The sequence below is a fragment of the Pelophylax lessonae genome (genome assembly GCF_965119305.1).
Source record: "Pelophylax lessonae genome assembly, chromosome: 12".
Classification (NCBI taxonomy): Eukaryota; Metazoa; Chordata; class Amphibia; order Anura; family Ranidae; genus Pelophylax; species Pelophylax lessonae.
Window position 1 is genome coordinate 112,306,243 of NC_138779.1, and position 18,373 is coordinate 112,324,615.

The 18,373-nt window shown below is 44.9% G+C and overlaps 1 protein-coding gene across 1 annotated transcript in view; it reads right to left on the bottom strand.

Moving 5' to 3' along the window:
- The window catches only part of LOC309568904 (sulfotransferase 2B1-like), a 95,069-nt gene that overhangs the window by 14,740 nt on the left and 61,956 nt on the right, over positions 1-18,373 (bottom strand). Inside the window, exons 7-8 of the mRNA XM_082274680.1 lie at positions 12,561-12,592; positions 5,259-5,400 (exon numbers count right to left, since the gene is read on the bottom strand). Of these exons, the coding sequence (XP_082130806.1) occupies positions 5,259-5,400; positions 12,561-12,592 (174 nt within the window). The remainder of the gene's footprint in view (positions 1-5,258; positions 5,401-12,560; positions 12,593-18,373) is intronic.

The window sequence follows — 18,373 nt, forward strand, 5'->3', positions numbered from 1 at the left end:
ATTAGTGTTAGAAGGTCTCAGGTGTGAATGGGGAGCAGGTGTGTTCAATTTGGTGTTATTGCTCTCACTCTCTCATACTGGTCACAGGAAATTTAACATGGCACCTCATGGCAAAGAACTTTCTGAGATCTGAAAAAAAAGAATTTTTGCTCTACATAAAGATGGGCTAGGCTATAAGAAGATTGCCAAGACCCTGAAACTGAGCTGCAGCACGGTGGCCAAGACCATACAGCAGTTTAACAGGACAGGTTCCACCGAGAACCGGCCCCGCCATGGTCGACCAAAGAAGTTGAGTGCATGTGCTCAGCGTCATATCCAGAGGTTGCCTTTGGGAAATAGACGTATGAGTGCTGCCAGCATTGCTGCAGAGGTTGAAGGGGTGGGGGGGTTAGCCTGTCAGTGCCCAGACCATACGCCGCACACTGCATCAAATTGGTCATCCCAGAAGGAAGCCTCTTCTAAAGATGATGCACAAGAAAGCCCACAAACAGTTTGCTGAAGACAAGCAGACTAAGGACATGGATTACTGGAACCATGTCCTGTGGTCTGATGAGACCAAGATAAACTTGTTTGGTTCAGATGGCGTCAAGCGTGTGTGGCGGCAACCAGGTGAGGAGTACAAAGGCAAGTGTGTCTTGCCGAAAGTCAAGCATGGTGGTGGGAGTGTCATGGTCTGGGGCTACATGAGTGCTGCTGGTACTGGGGAACTACAGTTTATTGAGGGAATCATGAATGCCAACATGTACTGTGACATACTGAAGCAGAGCATGATCCCCTCCCTTCGGACACTGGGCCGCAGGGCAGTATTCCAACTTGATAACAACCCCAAAGATGACCACTGCCTTGCTAAAGAAGCTGATGAAGGGGATGGACTGGCAAAGCATGTCTCCAGACCGAAACCCTATTGAGCATCTGTGGGGCATCCTCAAACCAAAGGTGGAGGAGTGCAAGGTCTCTAACATCCACCGGCTCCGTGATGTCATCATGGAGGAGTGGAAGAGGACTCCAGTGGAAACTTGTAAAGCACTGGTGAACTCCATGCCCAAGAAGGTTAAGGCAGTGCTGGAAAATAATGGTGGCCACACAAAATATTGACACTTTGGGCCTAGATTAGACATTTCCACTTAGGGGTGTACTCACTTTTGTTGCCAGCGGCTGTCTGTTGAGTTATTTTGAGGGGACAGCAAATTTACACTGTTATACAAGCTGTACACTCACTACTTTACATTGTAGCAAAGTGTCATTTCTTTATTGTTGTCACCTGAAAAGATATAATTAAACACTTACAAAAATGTGAGGGGTGTATTAACTTTTGTGAGATACTGTGTTTCCTCATGTCAAATTACCCCTTTTTGGAAAGTAGACACACCAAGGAATTTGAAAAGTGGCATGGTGTGTATTTTGCAGATCTCATTTTTTGACACAAAATTAGAAAAAGAAATAAAGAAAAGAAAAATTACATTGGGGTCATTAGGGGGTGTTTTTTTTACTATCTTGGCATTTCAGGGCCTTAGAAACTGTGATAGATAGGAAGTGTTATGAGGAAATAATGCCCATTAGGAGAAGGTCCTTGTTGGATTTAGGAGACCTGTACCTGGCTAGACTGTCCTAAAGTCTCTCACATGTGGTATCCCCATACTCAGGAGAAGATGCAAGAATGTATTTTGGGGTTTAATTCCACATATACCCATGGTATGTGTGAGTAAATATATCAAATAACTGACAAGGTTGTGTTAAAAAAATAAATAAGTACACTAAAAAAATGTTGCCATTATCCAGACACTTGTGTCAAAATATTAAATCTTCCATGCACGCAACATGCTTGTCAGCAAAAAGCTTAGGGTTTCTACTTTACAAAAAGGGATAATTTAGGGGTGGTGTTTAAACTGTCCTGGCTTTTTTTGCCCAACATTAGAAGCTTATGCCATACATCAGCCACTTTTCTAAACACTTGAAGACTGAGACTTTTCTGACACTTTTTGTTTACATTAAAAAATATATTTTTTTTTTCTAGAAAATTACTTTGAACCTCCAAACATTATATATTTTTTTAAAAGCAGAGGCCCTAGAGAATAAAATGATAGGTGTTGCAATTTTTCATATCACACAGTGTTTGCGTAGCGATTTTTTTAAATGCAAATTTTTGGGAAAAAATACACTTTTTTTATTTTAATGCACAAAAACATAATATATTGCCCAATTGTTTAGTAAAATATAAAAGATGACCCTATGCCGAGTAAATTGATACCAAATATGACATGCTTTAAAATTGCACATGCCCGTGCAACGGTGACAAACTTTAAAATTGTAATGTATGTTTTTATTATTCATAGGAGATGCTTTAAAAGCCTTTACAGGTTACCACTTTAGATTTACACAGGAGATCTTGTGCTAGAATTACTGCCTTTGATCTGACGTTCGCGGTCATACCTCGCATGCATCCTGCAAATGCTGTTTACATATGACACATTTATTTATTTTGCTTTTTAAATTTTTTTTTACATTGTCCCTTTCTTTTTTTTTAGCACTTTTATTGTTGTCACAGGGAATGTAAATATCCCCTGTGACAGCAATAGGTAGTGATAGGTACTGTTTTCTGAGAAATCTGGGGTCTGTTAGACTCTAGATCTCTCCTCTGCCCTTAAAGCATCTGACCACACAGATCGGTGTGATCAGATGCTTTTCCAATTTAAAATGGCTCTGTTTATATCCGGCAAAACCTAAGTGATGAAATGCTCGTAGCTTCTGGTTTCTTAGAACATAGAGATTATTGGAGCCCTTCCAGTGTCTGATCAGCTCTATGGTCAGCAGGTGGAATCACTGGCTGCATTCTCGGGTTCCCCAGTAGGACAGGAGAGCCCAAGAAAACCATGGAAGGCAGCAGGCGTTGCAGGCATCATCCTGGTTGGGCATATATGTAATGTTCTTTTTTTTTCATGCAGCCTGTGGCTTGAACAAAAAAAAAAGAACCTAATAGATTACTCCATTCACATTGATCAATGTGGATGAAGAAATCTCTGGCAGAAAAAGTGTGTGGTATGCCCACCATTAGAATATAACGGCCTGCATCCACCCACTTCTAATGATGGGCATGCTTTTAATGTTCTTTTTTTTCGATGTGGATAAAGAAATACCTGCTAAAAAAACAGAAAAAAGTGTATGCGGAAGCATAGGGGTGATGCGTCCACTGGTTACCCCAGGCCCCCCGTGCTTTGGCATATACAATCTTTTTTTCAACTGCGGAAGAGAAATCTCTTCCTACAGCACTGCAATCACTGACATATGTATTCTGAAAGCATACCTTGCTGCTGTCAGAATAAACAGATCAGTAATGCAGCGGAATTGCGTTCCTGCAAAGTAAACAACGGTTAACAATAAAACACAGTAAGAACCGAACATTAACTCAATAAAACAACTTTTTTTTTACTGAAATATCTGCCAAAAAAATTAAAATATATATCCTGAAGCATAGGGGCGATCTGCCCACTGACCAACCGCAGTAAGAACAGAATATTAACTCAATAAAATTACAACAAGTTTTGTGATTTGTTTTAATTTTTTATGTTTTTTTTTTTAGGTAGGTGTGTAAGGGAGAGAGCACATGTTGAAGGAGAACAGTGGATTCATGCTGAGAGTGCACAGACTGTAAGTTGCTGCAGCCTCCCCTTACTGAGACATACATAGAGACTGTTAATGATTTCATGTTCCTGTTTGGAAAATACCTTATGTTGGATGGTTCACTGAATGTTATTTCGTCAATACATGCAGTGATGTATTTAGGTTTTGTGCTGCCCTAGGCCTGACTAAACTTGGGCAGCCCCTAATTTAAATAGGACCCACCCTTTCCTGTAAAGGCAACACCCTTTCCTGTTTATGACCCGCCCTGTCGTCTGTAAACCACAGACCACAACCACAGTCTATCAGTGCTCATTAGTGCAGCCTATCAGTGCATCATATCAGTGCCCACCAGTGCTGCCTCATCAGTGGCCATCGGTGCAGCCTATTAGTGCCTGCAGTCTGTCCAAAAGTCCTCACCGGCCAATATTACCATACCAGGAGGTAGCAGTGTGACCGCTTTATGGGGCTGCCAGACTGATTTGCCTCCTGGACCCTGTCCCCCCAGCCCAATTCGCCCCATAAGACTGACACTATACTAAAAGTGTAGCGCAAGTCAACGGGGACCCTTTTCGTGCAGGAGAAGGCTGTTTTTCTTCTTGTGGGTTGCAGCTTTTTTGCTGCCCCCCCTGCAAAGTGCTGCCCTAGGCCTGGGCCTTGTAGGCCTAGGCCAAGATACAGCACTGAATACATGGACTTTCAAATACAATGCTGTGTGGATTCCTGTCTATGTAGATGATACATTTCTCGATTGGGATTTCACTTGCTATTCACAAGGCCCAATTGAGTGGAGGCACTAGTGCTTGTTAAAAATCCTGTCCTGACCACACAGATTATAAAGACTCTGCTCCTAAATACTATACAGGTTGCGCCATCATACCCCAGTAGCCACAGAGAGTGAAAATAATAGGGCTACATTCTATTAACTGTTTATACTTTAATAGGTGCGTAAATTGGGGTAGGCATATAGGAGCCTCAGTGCATTACTTTGCCCAGGGGCCTATGCTGCTGTTAAGATAGCCCTGGGCATGGGGAGCCATCCCTACTGGGAGAACACAGTAATTACTGCTAGCAGCTAGAGCCTCTGACAATAATTGCATGTAAAAATCTGATGTGCTGGTTGTACCCAAGTCTATCCATGGATCAACTTAGGTCCCATCAACCCGCCAAAAGAAAATTCGAATCTAGACCAGACACTGCTGAGTAGCTGGTAGCAGGAATGGATAATAAATATTTTAATTGTTAATAATATCGTGGACCCTGACATGAACAAAAGGTTACAGTATGTACAGAGAAAATCCACATGATCTATATCCTTTACACCAAGAGTAGTCTCCTATTTGTGTCTGTTGGGACCTGAAGGCTACCTAATGAAATATTATGTTTTGCCTGAGTTTGCAAATTGTAGTTGGACTTAGTGATGTTAATCTTATGTTTAAGGGTGACCACAGACACTACAATACAAGCAATGCTCACAGTTTTGAGGCTCACAGGGATTTGTTAAGCAATTGGATGCCTGCTTACAACCTTTGTTGTGTCCATTAGGAATGTGTGGATGATTTACCAATGGTCAGATTAAATATTTCCTTGATATAGAGTATACTGCATATATGGTCTTTGTTTGATGACATAATATACAATACCTGATTTAGGATATGTAACAATGTAGACATCATCATCTTGCACTTGGAATTCATTTTCTGCAAAATTGAGACCTTCTTGGCTGTAAGATCCAGGAGAGAAGTTCACTTCTTTATACGTAAAATATTTAACTGACATCTGTATCTATGAATAATAAAAAAGTATGTGTTAAAACATTGAAATATATCAATATACTGTACATGCATTCAGGAGTTATAGAAATATAAACCCTGCCCCTATAACAGACGTGATGCCCACCCTCACATATGTGAAGCTAGATAAAAAGGGGCATACAACAGCAACTTCCAAGACTGCCTTTGTTTTATTGGGGAACAGATTTTCACGAACTGGGTTAGAGTGGCATGTTTTCCAGTGTAATGAATGCAAGTTCTAGCTTTACTAAAAAGCTTAAGAGTTATTTTTTTTTTTTACAAGATCACAGAATAAAGATATACAATGATTGTACAAGGATGAATAACAACTCATCAAATTATCAGCTATGCAAGCAACAACCCTTGGTGTGCGAACCCGAGGGACATCAGATGGCTCAGGCCATAACTGCAAATGTCCAGTCCACTGAACATCTAACATCAGAATACAGTGTAGTGCTACCCCTCTAGGAGCGGCTAAGTAGATGCCAGGATCCTTTTTCTCAATGGACTTTAAAACCAGTCTAGGGAGTATGCTTTTTTTATGCTTTAATGAGAATTTGGATAGGTAGTGGGCAATGGTATGATACTCCAGTAAACCTAAGTAACAATTTGAGGACACTGAACGTTCTCTTCAGAAATGTGAGCAAAGTCCTTACACAAACTGCTGATGTACTGAACTTTGTAGTAGCACTTTGAGGAGCTTAATCTTCGTCCTTGAACATTCAGGTGAGGTCCTTTCACTAAGAATTAAAGCGGAGTTCCGGCCTGAAAAAAAAAAATTAGATAAAAATACCCCCGGGACAGTCAGGGCTAGTGAATTTCAGACAGGATAGCCTCTGAACTGTCCCAGGTTGCACTTACCTTTTTGAAGAAATACTTACCTTGAAAATTTCTTGTCCAGCGCTACCATCTCAGGTGTGGACAGCTGAAGCCAGGGAGTCCTCTCCTGCGTCCTCTTCGGTGTCCTCTTCGGTCCCAGAATGCCCTGCACCGGCCCGCTCGTCAGTACCGGCGCATGCGCGTCATCCCCGCACAGCTTCTGGGCATGCCCAGAAGCTGTTTAGCAGGGAATGACGCACCTGCGCCGGAACTGACGAGAGGGGCCGGTGCAGGCGCATTGACTCCTGGAAGCAATGACGTTCAGCTCCCAGGAGTCAACGCAAGCAGGAAGTGACGGCGCGGGAGGAAGAGGTAAGGCATTAAATAGACATGAGCCAGTCCAGCAAGGAGAGTTGGATGAAAGATGGAGTGTTCAGAAGGCTGTCGTGGCCCTGGGGGTGGGGGGTACCCCCTAGTCTAGGGGGGGTTCCTGCCGTGGGCGGGGGCTCAGGTGCTGGAGGGATCCTGCCATAGAAACTAATGAAGGAGGCTTTCCTGGAGACACAGGAGCAAAGAGAGGACGGAGTGAGTAATTCAACACTGTTGGGGACTAACAAAGGGGGAGGCTGCCACATATAGAGAGTCTCCCTTGAAGACAGCAGTGAGCTTAAGTCTTCTGCCTTTCCCTGAGATATATCCAAAGAGTCAGCTGGGTGGGCTGGTGAAGAGTCACCCAGGTGTGCTGGTTTCAGAGAGTCAGCCGAGTGAACTGGTGCAGAGAGTCAGCCTGGTGAGCTGGTGCAGAGAGTCAGCCTGGTGAGCTGGTGCAGAGAGCCAGCCATATGGGCTGGTGCAGAGAGTCAGTCGGGTGGGCTGGTGCAGAGAGTCAGTCAGGTGGGCTGATGCAGAGAGTCAGTCGGGTGGGCTGGTGCAGAGAGTCAGTCGGGTGGGCTGGTGCAGAGCGTCAGCCGGGTGGGCTGGTGCAGAGAGTCAGTCGGGTGGGCTGGTGCAGAGCGTCAGCCGGGTGGGCTGGTGCAGAGAATCAGCCGGGTGGGCTGGTGCAGAGTCAGCCGGGTGGTCTGGTGCAGAGAGTCAGCCGGGTGAGCTGGTGAAAGAGGTAGCTGCAGCCAGGTGGGCTAGCATTGTCCGAAGCACTTAAAGTTGTACATAGGAAGATGTCCCCAAAGTTATTGTTGCCGTCAAATGGGCATCCCATAACCTCCTATTCCCATCCAAATTGTTAACCCCCTAATAAACCACAAAAACAAAGACTGTTTTCTGACTTTGAGTGCCTGTAAATATTTGGTGTGCCTGGCAGGGTAGGTGTGGTGGGGATCCCTGTTCATCTGCAGCTCCTACATGGGGTGTGTTACACTAAAAATAACTACAGCAGAAACCTCTTGCTACTCAAACTTCTGTAGGAAATTGTTTCCTTAAACATAAACCTAGGCATGCAAAACATAAAGAGACTATGTACCTTGTAGATGTTGTGATTCTTAGGAGTGAATGAGAAAGTTCAGCTGCCAAAGACGTCCTATAAGTGCTGTGTCTGGGGGAGGGGAATTCATATGCATTTCCCAGAATGGTGCCTCTGATTACAACTGCAAACAGCACTAGGGCCAAAGATCATAAGCAATACTCATTTGCAAAGGCTTCATGACTTCTTTGACTTTTCAGTTTTTTTTCCAGAATGAATCAACCTTCACCACGTCTTGATGCCTAAATGCATTGAATTGCTGCCATGTGATTGGCTGATTAGCAATTTATGTTACCAAGCAATGAACCTAATAAACCTAATATACCTAATAAAGTGGCCGGTGAGTGCTATATATAAAACAACTAAAAATATATGTGTATCAAATAAAAGTCCAGAATGTGCTGCAATAATCAATCAATATACAGTATCTCACAAAAGTGAGTACACCCCTCACATTTTTGTACATATTTTATTATATCTTTTCATGTGATAACACTGAAGAAATGAAACTTTGCTACAATGTAGAGAAGGGAGTGTAAAGCTTGTATAACAGTGTAAATGTGCTGTCCCCTCAAAATAACTCAACACACAGCCATTAATGGCTAAACCAGTGGAAAAAAAGGTTAGTACACCCCTAAGTCAAAATGTCCAAATTGGGCCCAAAGTGTCAATATTTTGTGAAGCCACAATTATTTTCCAGCACTGCCTTAACCCTCTTGGGCATGTGGTACACCAGAGCTTCACAGATTGCCACTGGAGTCCTCTTCCACTCCTCCTCGTCACTGACATCACTGAGCTGGTGGATGTTAGAGACCTTGTGCTCCTCCACCTTCTGTTTGAGGATGCCCCACAGATGCTCAATAGGGTTTAGGTCTGGAGATATGCTTGGCCAGTCCATCACCTTTCACCTTAGCTTCTTAGGCAAGGCAGTGGTCATCTTAGAGGTGTGTTTGGGGTTGGTATCATGTTGGAATACTGCCCTGCAGCCTAGTCACTGAAGGGATGGGATCATGCTCTGCTTCAGTATGTCACAGTACATGCTAGCATTCATGGTTCCCTTAATGAACTGTAGCTCCCCAGTGCCGGCAGCACTCATGCAGCCCCGGACCATGACACTCCCACCACCATGCTTGACTGTAAGCAAGACACACTTGTCCTTGCACTCCTCACCTGTTTGCCGCCACACACGATTGACACCATCTGAACCAAATAAGTTTATCTTGGTCTCATCAGACCACAGGACTAGGTTCCAGTAATCCATGTCCTTAGTCTGCTTTTTTTCAGCAAACTGTTTGCGGGCTTTCTTGTGCATCATCCGTAGAAGATGCTTCCTTCTGAGATGACAGCCATGCAGACCAATTTGATGCAGCGTGCAGCGTATGATATGAGCACTGACAGGCTGACCCCCATCCCTTCATCCTCTGCAGCAATGCTGGCACCACTCATATGTCTATTTCCCAAAAACAACCTCTGGATATGACGCTGAGCATGTGTACTCAACTTCTTTGGTCAACCATGGTGAGGCCTGTTTCAGATCCTCAGAGAGTTCTTTGCCATGAGGTGCCATTTTGAACTTCCAGTGACCAGTATGAGAGTGAGAGTGAGAGTGATAACACCAAATTTAACACACCTGCTCCCCATTCACACCTGAGAGACCTTGTAACACTAACAATGACACATGACACCGGGGAGGGTAAATGTCTAAGTGGGCCCAATTTGGACATTTTCACTTAGGGGTGTACCCAATTTTTTTGCCAGTGGTTTAGACATTAATGGCTGCGTGTTGAGTTATTTTAAGGGGACAGCAAATTTACACTGTTATACAAGCTGTATAGTCACTACTTTACATTGTAGCAAAGTGTAATTTCTTCAGTGTTGTCACATGAAAAGATATCATAAATAATTTACAAAAATGTGAGGGGTGTACTTAGTTTTGTGAGATACTGTATGTATTCTGACAGCAGCATTTTGCTGCTGTCAGAATACACAGATCAGTGCTGCAGCTGATTGGCGTACCTGCAAAGCAAACAGCAACAGTTAACAATAACACACATTAATAATATAACATTAACTCAATAAAACATAAACTTTTTAATTTTTTAATTTTTTTTTAAACTTTTTTTGTAACTTACGTTTTTAGAATCGTAACATTTCCAGCCTTTGATTTTCGGGTCTCCCAAATGTGATAAACCGTTTCCTGACTACCCAACATCTTTCGAAACTCTTGTTGTGCAGAATTTTGTACCCTATACTATGCCATGCTGTACTCTCCACTAAAACTCCAATAAGATGTGGTAGCGACAGAAGCAGTCCTTGATACAGAGACCAGGTTGGCCAGGACAGGCAAGACAAAAAAAAAAGGGTGTTGTGTCTCATTCCATGTTTTTGAAAGACACAACATCTTTTTTTGGAGTGACTTTTGTGTCGGGTACCAGGGAGAACATCTGCAAAATGAATCTCATGCAGCCAGGTAATTGTATCTGGGTTTGGACTTTGGGCCACAGTGCCTTCTGGATACAAATGGGCTTCCTAAAAATTTAGGAAAGATCCAGTTCTTCCAGTTGCTTTGTAAATTACAAAAGCATTATACAGTATAGAGCCAATTGAAATAAATATATTTTTGGTACCAGTGTCTAGCTCTGCAGGAGGCTAAATATGGATTCATCATTTGGTAATTGAAGTCTACACCTTCCATATTTCGATTTTATTCCATTAGACATGGTCAAGACAGAACAATTTGTTTTTTTCGTATATATTCTTTATGTTACTAATTTAATTTTGTTTTGGAATTAGTTTAGTGTGGTTTATGAATTCGGTAAATTTTGTTCGTTTTCATTAAATTTTATTTTGTTTATTAATTTTCTAACGAATTTCAAATTTTTAGAACGATTCGAAAAATGACCGAACTATTAGAATTCTGTGTGATGAATAGCTAGCTGGTTGTTAAGTAGCGGCCGCTGCATCCTTAACAAATGATGAATCATCATCCCCCTACCCATTCACCAAAATGTGTAGAAGTTAATAAAGACAGTAAACTAGTTTTTGACAATTTCTTTATTAAAAAATAAAAAACAACCTCCCCCGATGTAGAGCCATCTCATGCTGCCACATTTGAATCTCCGAATAACCAAAAATATGTCTGAATTTGTATTCAGACTGAAACAAATTGAACGTTTTTAATATTCATGGATGCAGATAGGCTTTTCAACATGTCTGCGTGAATGGAAGATAGAATGAATACATCCCGTTCTGTCATTCTATTTCACTGCAAGTAGTTCTTCATTGCACAAGCAGGCTTCCACCTTTTTTTTAAGTGGGGTGTTACAAGCTATTGGAGTAAGCCCCTGCAATTAGGCTACATGTATCAGTACAAACAACTGACCAGTGTCCACACCTATAATTGGCCTTTGCAGGAAGGAGCACATGGAAGGGCGATGCATGTCAATCAAAACCAAACAAAAATTCTCAGCCAAACTCACCAGCTAGCCTGCTACCAACCGAATTCTCCTGTCTAAGGCTAGTTATAGATGGGGCAGTGGACAGTTGTTTGTACTGATGTAATATTGGTGAGGGGACGCACTGGACACCTTTGCTGCCATTGTGCTGGGTGCTCAGTGCACCCCTGTGGCTTTACGGACGGGTGGGCTCCCTACAGGCTCACCTGCCCCCTATCTATCCATTAGAATGCATGTGCTTCTACTATGAAGGCTCTTATAAATTGACAGAGTTAGGACTACAGAAAATACTGGGGCTCCATGGAGTGGCTCTGCAGCTTACACATGTATTTGCAAGAGTGTGCTAACTAAACATCTGTTTTTACGCAAATTGTTAGAAGAATTTGGTTGGTAACTGGCTAGTGAGTTGAGCTGGGAATTTTCTTTGGTTTTGTTTGACATGTGTAGTCCTTCCATGGGCTCCTTGCTGTGCTGCGAAGGCCAGTTATAGGTCGGGGCAGGGGGCAGTTATCCATATGGAACAAGGGTGACAGGAAATCCCACACTATCTTGCCATTGCACCATATGTAATCTAGACATTTAAAGGGCTCCACTGGATTATCTTTTTCCATGTAAATTCTTAAATGACATGTATAGCCTGTTGCTCTCTCACAACTGAGTTTATACAGTTTGACCCTATATCTGGAACACTTACTGGGGAGATATTACTTAAATACAAGCCTGCCAGTAAAATATACAAGGGACGCATTTATGCCTTGTTGGGGTGTATACACATCTGCAGATTTCTGGGAGAGGTAATTGACGAGGGATTGTATTTTGGGGAGCCAATCATAGTCATTGTCAACCCAAGGATGACAGAGGATATTGTCATTGAAATGTATGAAATGCATTATTTTCTCATATCTACGCCTGGCCATTGCAGCAAAGAACATTAGCATATGATGAATCGGATCAGTGGAGCAATATCTACACAATTCATTCTTTTTTTGTAATGCCCATGTTATTGTTAGGCCCAAAAAAGTCTTAAATTCGGAAACCATTAAAGGTTTTCACTCGAATGCCTGACAAGGTATGCATTTGAGTTGGCAGTGATGTATTGTTGAGCGTAAACAGTTTGGCCCACAACCAAATTATACTGGTCTTTGGCGAAAAAAGCTAAAAAAAAGTCAAGGGGGGTTGTTAAGTTTGTTCTTTCCATCTGAACCTGGGGCTGGTCTGTGAAAGGGGGGATAACGAGGTTTGCTGAATCTGAGGGCAACCAATTAGTGTTTGCAAGCACCTCTGGAAGGCTAGTATGGGGTCTACGGGCCTGTGCTCGAATTCTTAGTGGCTGCATTTGCATTCCACTACTAATCTAGTACTAGCCATCTCACCAGCTTGTACTGCACCTCTGGCACTCACCACTTCACCATGAGATACCGCAATGCTGGTGTCTAAAAAAAACAGGATAAACTACACTGTTGGTGCTTGCCAGATCATCAAAATGTAGTACAGTGCTAGTACTGCAGTCGGCGCCAAACAGTATGAGCATAATCATGCATTTCTAGCACCTCAGTAACAGCTTTCTACAGGTTTTTATTTTTGAACCCTATTCTGACAGTGAGGCTTCCCCTTCTCACTCATCTGTAATGCTCAGAATCCTGTAGGCCTCTTCACTAGTGTACCTTTTTTGGGACATTTTGGGCACTAAATTTATAGGTACCTAGTACCTAGTGCGACTACGGGAAAAAATGCTCCTAGTTGTCAGGGACTGCCTGTGCACTAGAAATAAAATGTACCTGCCAGTGCTAGTAGAGATCAGGCCTGATCCTGATAACACTGCGGTTCTGTGTACAATGTATCAGAGGTGGCAGTGATCAGAAATGAAATGCAAGTACTGGCAGGGAACGGGACTGATCCTACTAACACTGCTTTTTAAGGGACAATATACTATTGGGGTCTCTAGTATAGTTCTGATTGTGATCAAGAGACTGATCCGTTCAGACACTATATTAGTACTGGCAGTTATAGTGGTGTTCCTTCCCGACTTCCATGTGTGATGATTTAAATTACTGACACAATTTATTTGTTTAATGAGATGGGCTCTCTGTTGTATTATTCGGGGTTGTGACTGTGTTTGCATTTCCGGTTTCCAGGGTGGACTTGGTTCCGTGTTCTCGTATCCTGGTCGCATGGCTAGTGTTGTTCAGACCGTTGTTCTGTTAAAGTTCTTACAAAGTACTGACTTGTGAAATTATGGGAGATTTAGTTTTGGGAGGAGCAAGGACCATGGACTGCCTGTGTGATTGGACTCCTCTCCCAGGGAGCAGAGCCCATTGGGAGTGTCTTTAAATAGAGGGTGGGACCAAGATTCGCTCTCCTGCCTCGGGGACAGCGCTCTGTGAGGAGGGATAGAGCTGCTGCAGAGTGCAGAAGGATAGGCCGGAGGCCTAGCAGACAGACACCAGAGTCGGAGTGAGCGGTATGCGGAAGGATCTCGGTGGTCGACCGAGCGGAGGGACACCCTGAGAGGCTGTGAGTGTCGCTGAGGAGAGCGGGACACTGTTGGAGTGAATTGTGGAACGCGGAGTTTGTCGCATTGGGTGAGAGAAATCCAATTCAAAGTATCTGCTGTACTTCTAGACTGAGCCAGGGCGGGCCTGCAGAGCAGTTCTAGCAGAAGGCTATATAAATTCTAACGGTCGCCATAGGACACTGTAGTTTCAGATAGTGCATGGTGGATCAGAAGGCCTTGCCCCTCCTCCTCAGTGTTAGATTGACTACCAACTGTGGAATACAGAAATCTATCTTCTCGCTTTCTTGTTTGGATTACAATTACTGGCTGTAACGGATCTTTGTACCCCAGGTGGGCACATCCGCCGGATCTGTGTCTCCTGTCCTCCAAACGCACCCACAGCCTGCAGAGAAGCCATATCCAGCCCGTAACCCCTCAATCACGAGACAATCCACACAGGTGTTGAGGGTTAGCCATGCAGAGCTTAAACTGTTTATTACATTCCAAGACAACAGTTTTACATACAGTTAGGGAAACTCCCCTTAGCCTTTCTACAGAAGGGGGGGGGGAGGGAACAGGGACCAACCAATGAGAACTGAACATTTGTACATTTGAAACATGCAGTCTTAATACACACCCCCTGTGGAGAGATGTCTCCAACTCAGACCATTGTCTGCCATGAATCCACACACTTAGACACAGAAACAGGAGGGGGGGGGGGGATGGGTTGTAACATTACATTACATTAACTCAATGCCATGAGTCAGTTGTTCAGAGGATGCATAAAGGGAAAATAAAATGCAATGTCCCAAACTCATAAGAAAATGACACAAAGGGGTTTACAATCCAGGGACAGGGTGATCCGTCACCCATAGTGACGGCTAGTACCGTCACATCTCTTCCCCCCAAAGGTAGACTAATCCAGGTACTAGACCTCCAACTGGTCTGTGCCTGAACTAGTCGGGTAACAAATCCCAAAGAGTCAATGTCTGTTTGCCTGGATAATTCGTCGGCGTTGCCGTTTTGCTTCTCACGGCAGTAGTGGACGGTAAAGTCAAAAGGCTGCAGCGCCAAACTCCAGTATCTTCTGGCCCATAGTCTGTCGGTAGGAGGCTTGCGCACAGTCCCCTCCAAAACACACAGTGACAGTGGGTTCTGTCACATTTCTCCCCTTTTAAAAACAGACTAACGAGGTTCCTGACCCTCAAATGGTCTGGACCTGTTTTAGTCACAAACTTCCACCCCAGGCAACCAGGAAAACTAAAAGAACGACTCTGGCGCTGGGGAGCAACACCGCACATAGGGTCTCCCATGAATAAAAACAGCCGCTGCAGAGTGGGAACAGCTGTCTGCACTCCTCTGATCCAGGGCAGGGTTGCAGATATTGGGGGGAGCTGAATAATTCTCTGCCCTGATGCCAGCGCTTCCGCTGGTAGGGAATGTAGGCTGGTAGGGCTATGCATTTGGGGAGAAAAAGGTACTTGCTTTTCTCCTGGTGTAGTTACGAGCCGCTGAGAAGGTATCTTGCAGGGACTGTCTCCCGGATTCTTCATCTCTGGTTCTGATGCTGGGCAGAGACCATAAGCACTCTGTCCTGTAGCCAGCGCTTCTGCCGGAGGGATAAACACTGGGGTAGTGTCCAATTGTTGGGGAGGGAGAATTGCTTCCTCTACTCCCGGTGGGGATATCTGCTGTTGGGAAAACAGCTCACGCAGATCCTCTCTCAGACTCTCCGGATCCAACTCTTTTCCTGATGCTGGGCAGATGCCAGGGGCACTCTGCCCTGTAGCCAGCGCTTCTGCTGGGGCGATAAACACTGGGGTAGTGTCCAAGTGCTGGAGAAACGGCTCACTGAGGTCACCCCTCGGACTCCCTGGATCTACCTCTGAGGGTAGGCAGAGGCCAGCGGCACTCTGCCCCGTAGCCAGCTCTTCTGCTGGGGGGATAACCACTGGGGTAGTGTCCAAGTGCTGGGGAAACGGCTCACTGAGGTCACCCCTCGGACTCCCTGGATCTACCTCTGAGGGTGGGCAGAGGCCAGCGGCACTCTGCCCCGTAGCCAGCGCTTCTGCTGGGGGGATAAACACTGGGGTAGTGTCCAATTGTTGGGGAGGGAGAATTGCTTCCTCTACTCCCGGTGGGGGTATCTGCTGTTGGGAAAACAGCTCACGCAGATCCTCTCTCAGACTCTCCGGATCCAACTCTTTTTCTGATGCTGGGCAGATGCCAGGGGCACTCTGCCCTGTAGCCAATGCTTCTGCTGGGGCACCAGATGAGATACTCTGGACTTGCTGCTGATCACCATTTCCCAGCCTTCCAGCGCCTGTCTCAACTCCCCCTTCTGAGACCTTCATGCTATCAGCTTGTCTCGCTGCCTGGTGGACCTCCGGTGCGTTCCGGCATTCTAGCGCTCGCAGTGCTCTCTGTATCATCGCTGCTTCTTCCATTGCAGTTAGTACGGGAAAACGCAGGGTCACCCCTGGCCCCATTTGCTTCTCATCTTCGTGACTGTCTGCTATTTCTCTCGGACAGTCCCAGGCAACGGGAGCCATGCCAGGCTGCTGATCACCGTCAAACAGCCTCTTGTAGGCAATCTCGAGCTCCCATTCCTGCTCAACCAGGAACTCCAATTCCTCCAGGTCACACGCCTCGTCGGGGAGGTCCAGCACCTCATCTCGGAAATCCAGAATGTGTTCCAGCCGCCACTCCTCATCGCTCCCAAAGTCTGGGTCTCCGTACATTTTTTGATGGAGCAGCCCCACGCCGCCATAGCCAACGCCTTCTGTTGGGCTGCCATCTGCTGTACCTGGCCACAGTTGAGCCGCGAACCACCGGAGGGCTCTGTAGCTGGCGTCCAGCCTCATTTCCTCCTGGACCAATCTTCCGAGCTCCGTCTTCCCTTCATCTTGCGGTCGTTCCCTCAGGAACACCTCTCGCGCACAGTACTGCGTCCGGTACATCTCTGTGGAGGAGGGAAGGATCTTCCCCTGATGGTGCCGCTCGTGGCTTAGCACCTCATGCCAGAGTTGCCGGCGGATCACATCCTCCCAGCCGAGCCTGGTGTGCTCTGTCGCTGGTCCCCGATGGTGCTTCCGCATGCCTTGCAGCCTCCTCCCGAACTCCGCTCTCATGCTGGCTGGTCCCCGTATCACTCCTCGGCAGCTGCCCAGATCTTGAATCCTGGTGGTGGTTTGGATGTCCTGGACTGCAGGAGACATCCCACCGCTGCCAACCAATGTAATGGATCTTTGTACCCCAGGTGGGCACATCCGCCGGATCTGTGTCTCCTGTCCTCCAAACGCACCCACAGCCTGCAGAGAAGCCATATCCAGCCCGTAACCCCTCAATCACGAGACAATCCACACAGGTGTTGAGGGTTAGCCATGCAGAGCTTAAACTGTTTATTACATTCCAAGACAACAGTTTTACATACAGTTAGGGAAACTCCCCTTAGCCTTTCCACAGAAGGGGGGGGAAGGGAACAGGGACCAACCAATGAGAACTGAACATTTGTACATTTGAAACATGCAGTCTTATTACACACCCCCTGCGGAGAGATGTCTCCAACTCAGACCATTGTCTGCCATGAATCCACACACTTAGACACAGAAACAGGAGGGGGGGGGGGATGGGTTGTAACATTACATTACATTAACTCAATGCCATGAGTCAGTTGTTCAGAGGATGAATAAAGGGAAAATAAAATGCAATGTCCCAAACTCATAAGAAAATGACACAAAGGGGTTTACAATCCAGGGACAGGGTGATCCGTCACCCATAGTGACGGCTAGTACAGTCACACTGGCTATTTCCGTGTGGATTACAGTTAATTAATCACCTTTACTGTGGATTACAAATACTTTCTTTGGATTGGCTGAGGACACCCTTGCCGCGTGCCTCGCCCATCCAGGAGACTCTTGCAGTCTATAGTGTCAAGTGGGTTGGACAACACTCAGGGAAATCGAAGTGAGGAGGTTGTGTGTATTAGGGATGATTGAACTTTTGAAAAGTTCGGTTCGACCAGAACACCCGAACTTCACGAAAGTTCGGTTCGGATTTCAGAACCCCATTGAAATCAATGGGACCCGAACTTCTGTAATCAAAAAACACAATTTTTAAGCCCTAAAACCCAATAAATGCCCCTAAAAAGTGCCTAGGGTTCTGGGTCATGCCCCATTAACTATTAATCACACAAAAAAAAGTTCTTAAAAATTGTCATTTTTGATAAAAAAGGCAATTATTGAAAAATTAAAAAAAAAAAAAAAAAAGAGATTTTTTGATTTTTACTTTGGATTTAGTATCTGGGGGGTCTAAAAGGTGTGCATGTGAAGTTTCAGCTCTGTAGCATGTCCAGAACCAGAAAAAAAAAGATCGTTTGTAGTTTGTAAAACTTTAAGCACAGGAATATGGCTTCTCTGCTGTAACACCTTGCCGGTTTAATAGCAGGCATTTTTTTGGGTTCTTTGCAGTCAGGAAAAACATCTGAACTTGTGTATAGTGGTACTGTGCACAAGTTCTGATGTTTTGCCTGCCTCCAAAACCCCCCAAAAAATGCCAGCAAAAACACACCTGGGCATTTTTTTTTTTTGACGCTAGCGTTTTTTTTGGCATTTTTTGGGGTTCTTTTGAGGCAGGCAAAACATCTGAACTTGTGTATAGTGGTACTGTGCACAAGTTCTGATGTTTTGCCTGCCTCCAAAACCCCCCAAAAAATGCCAGC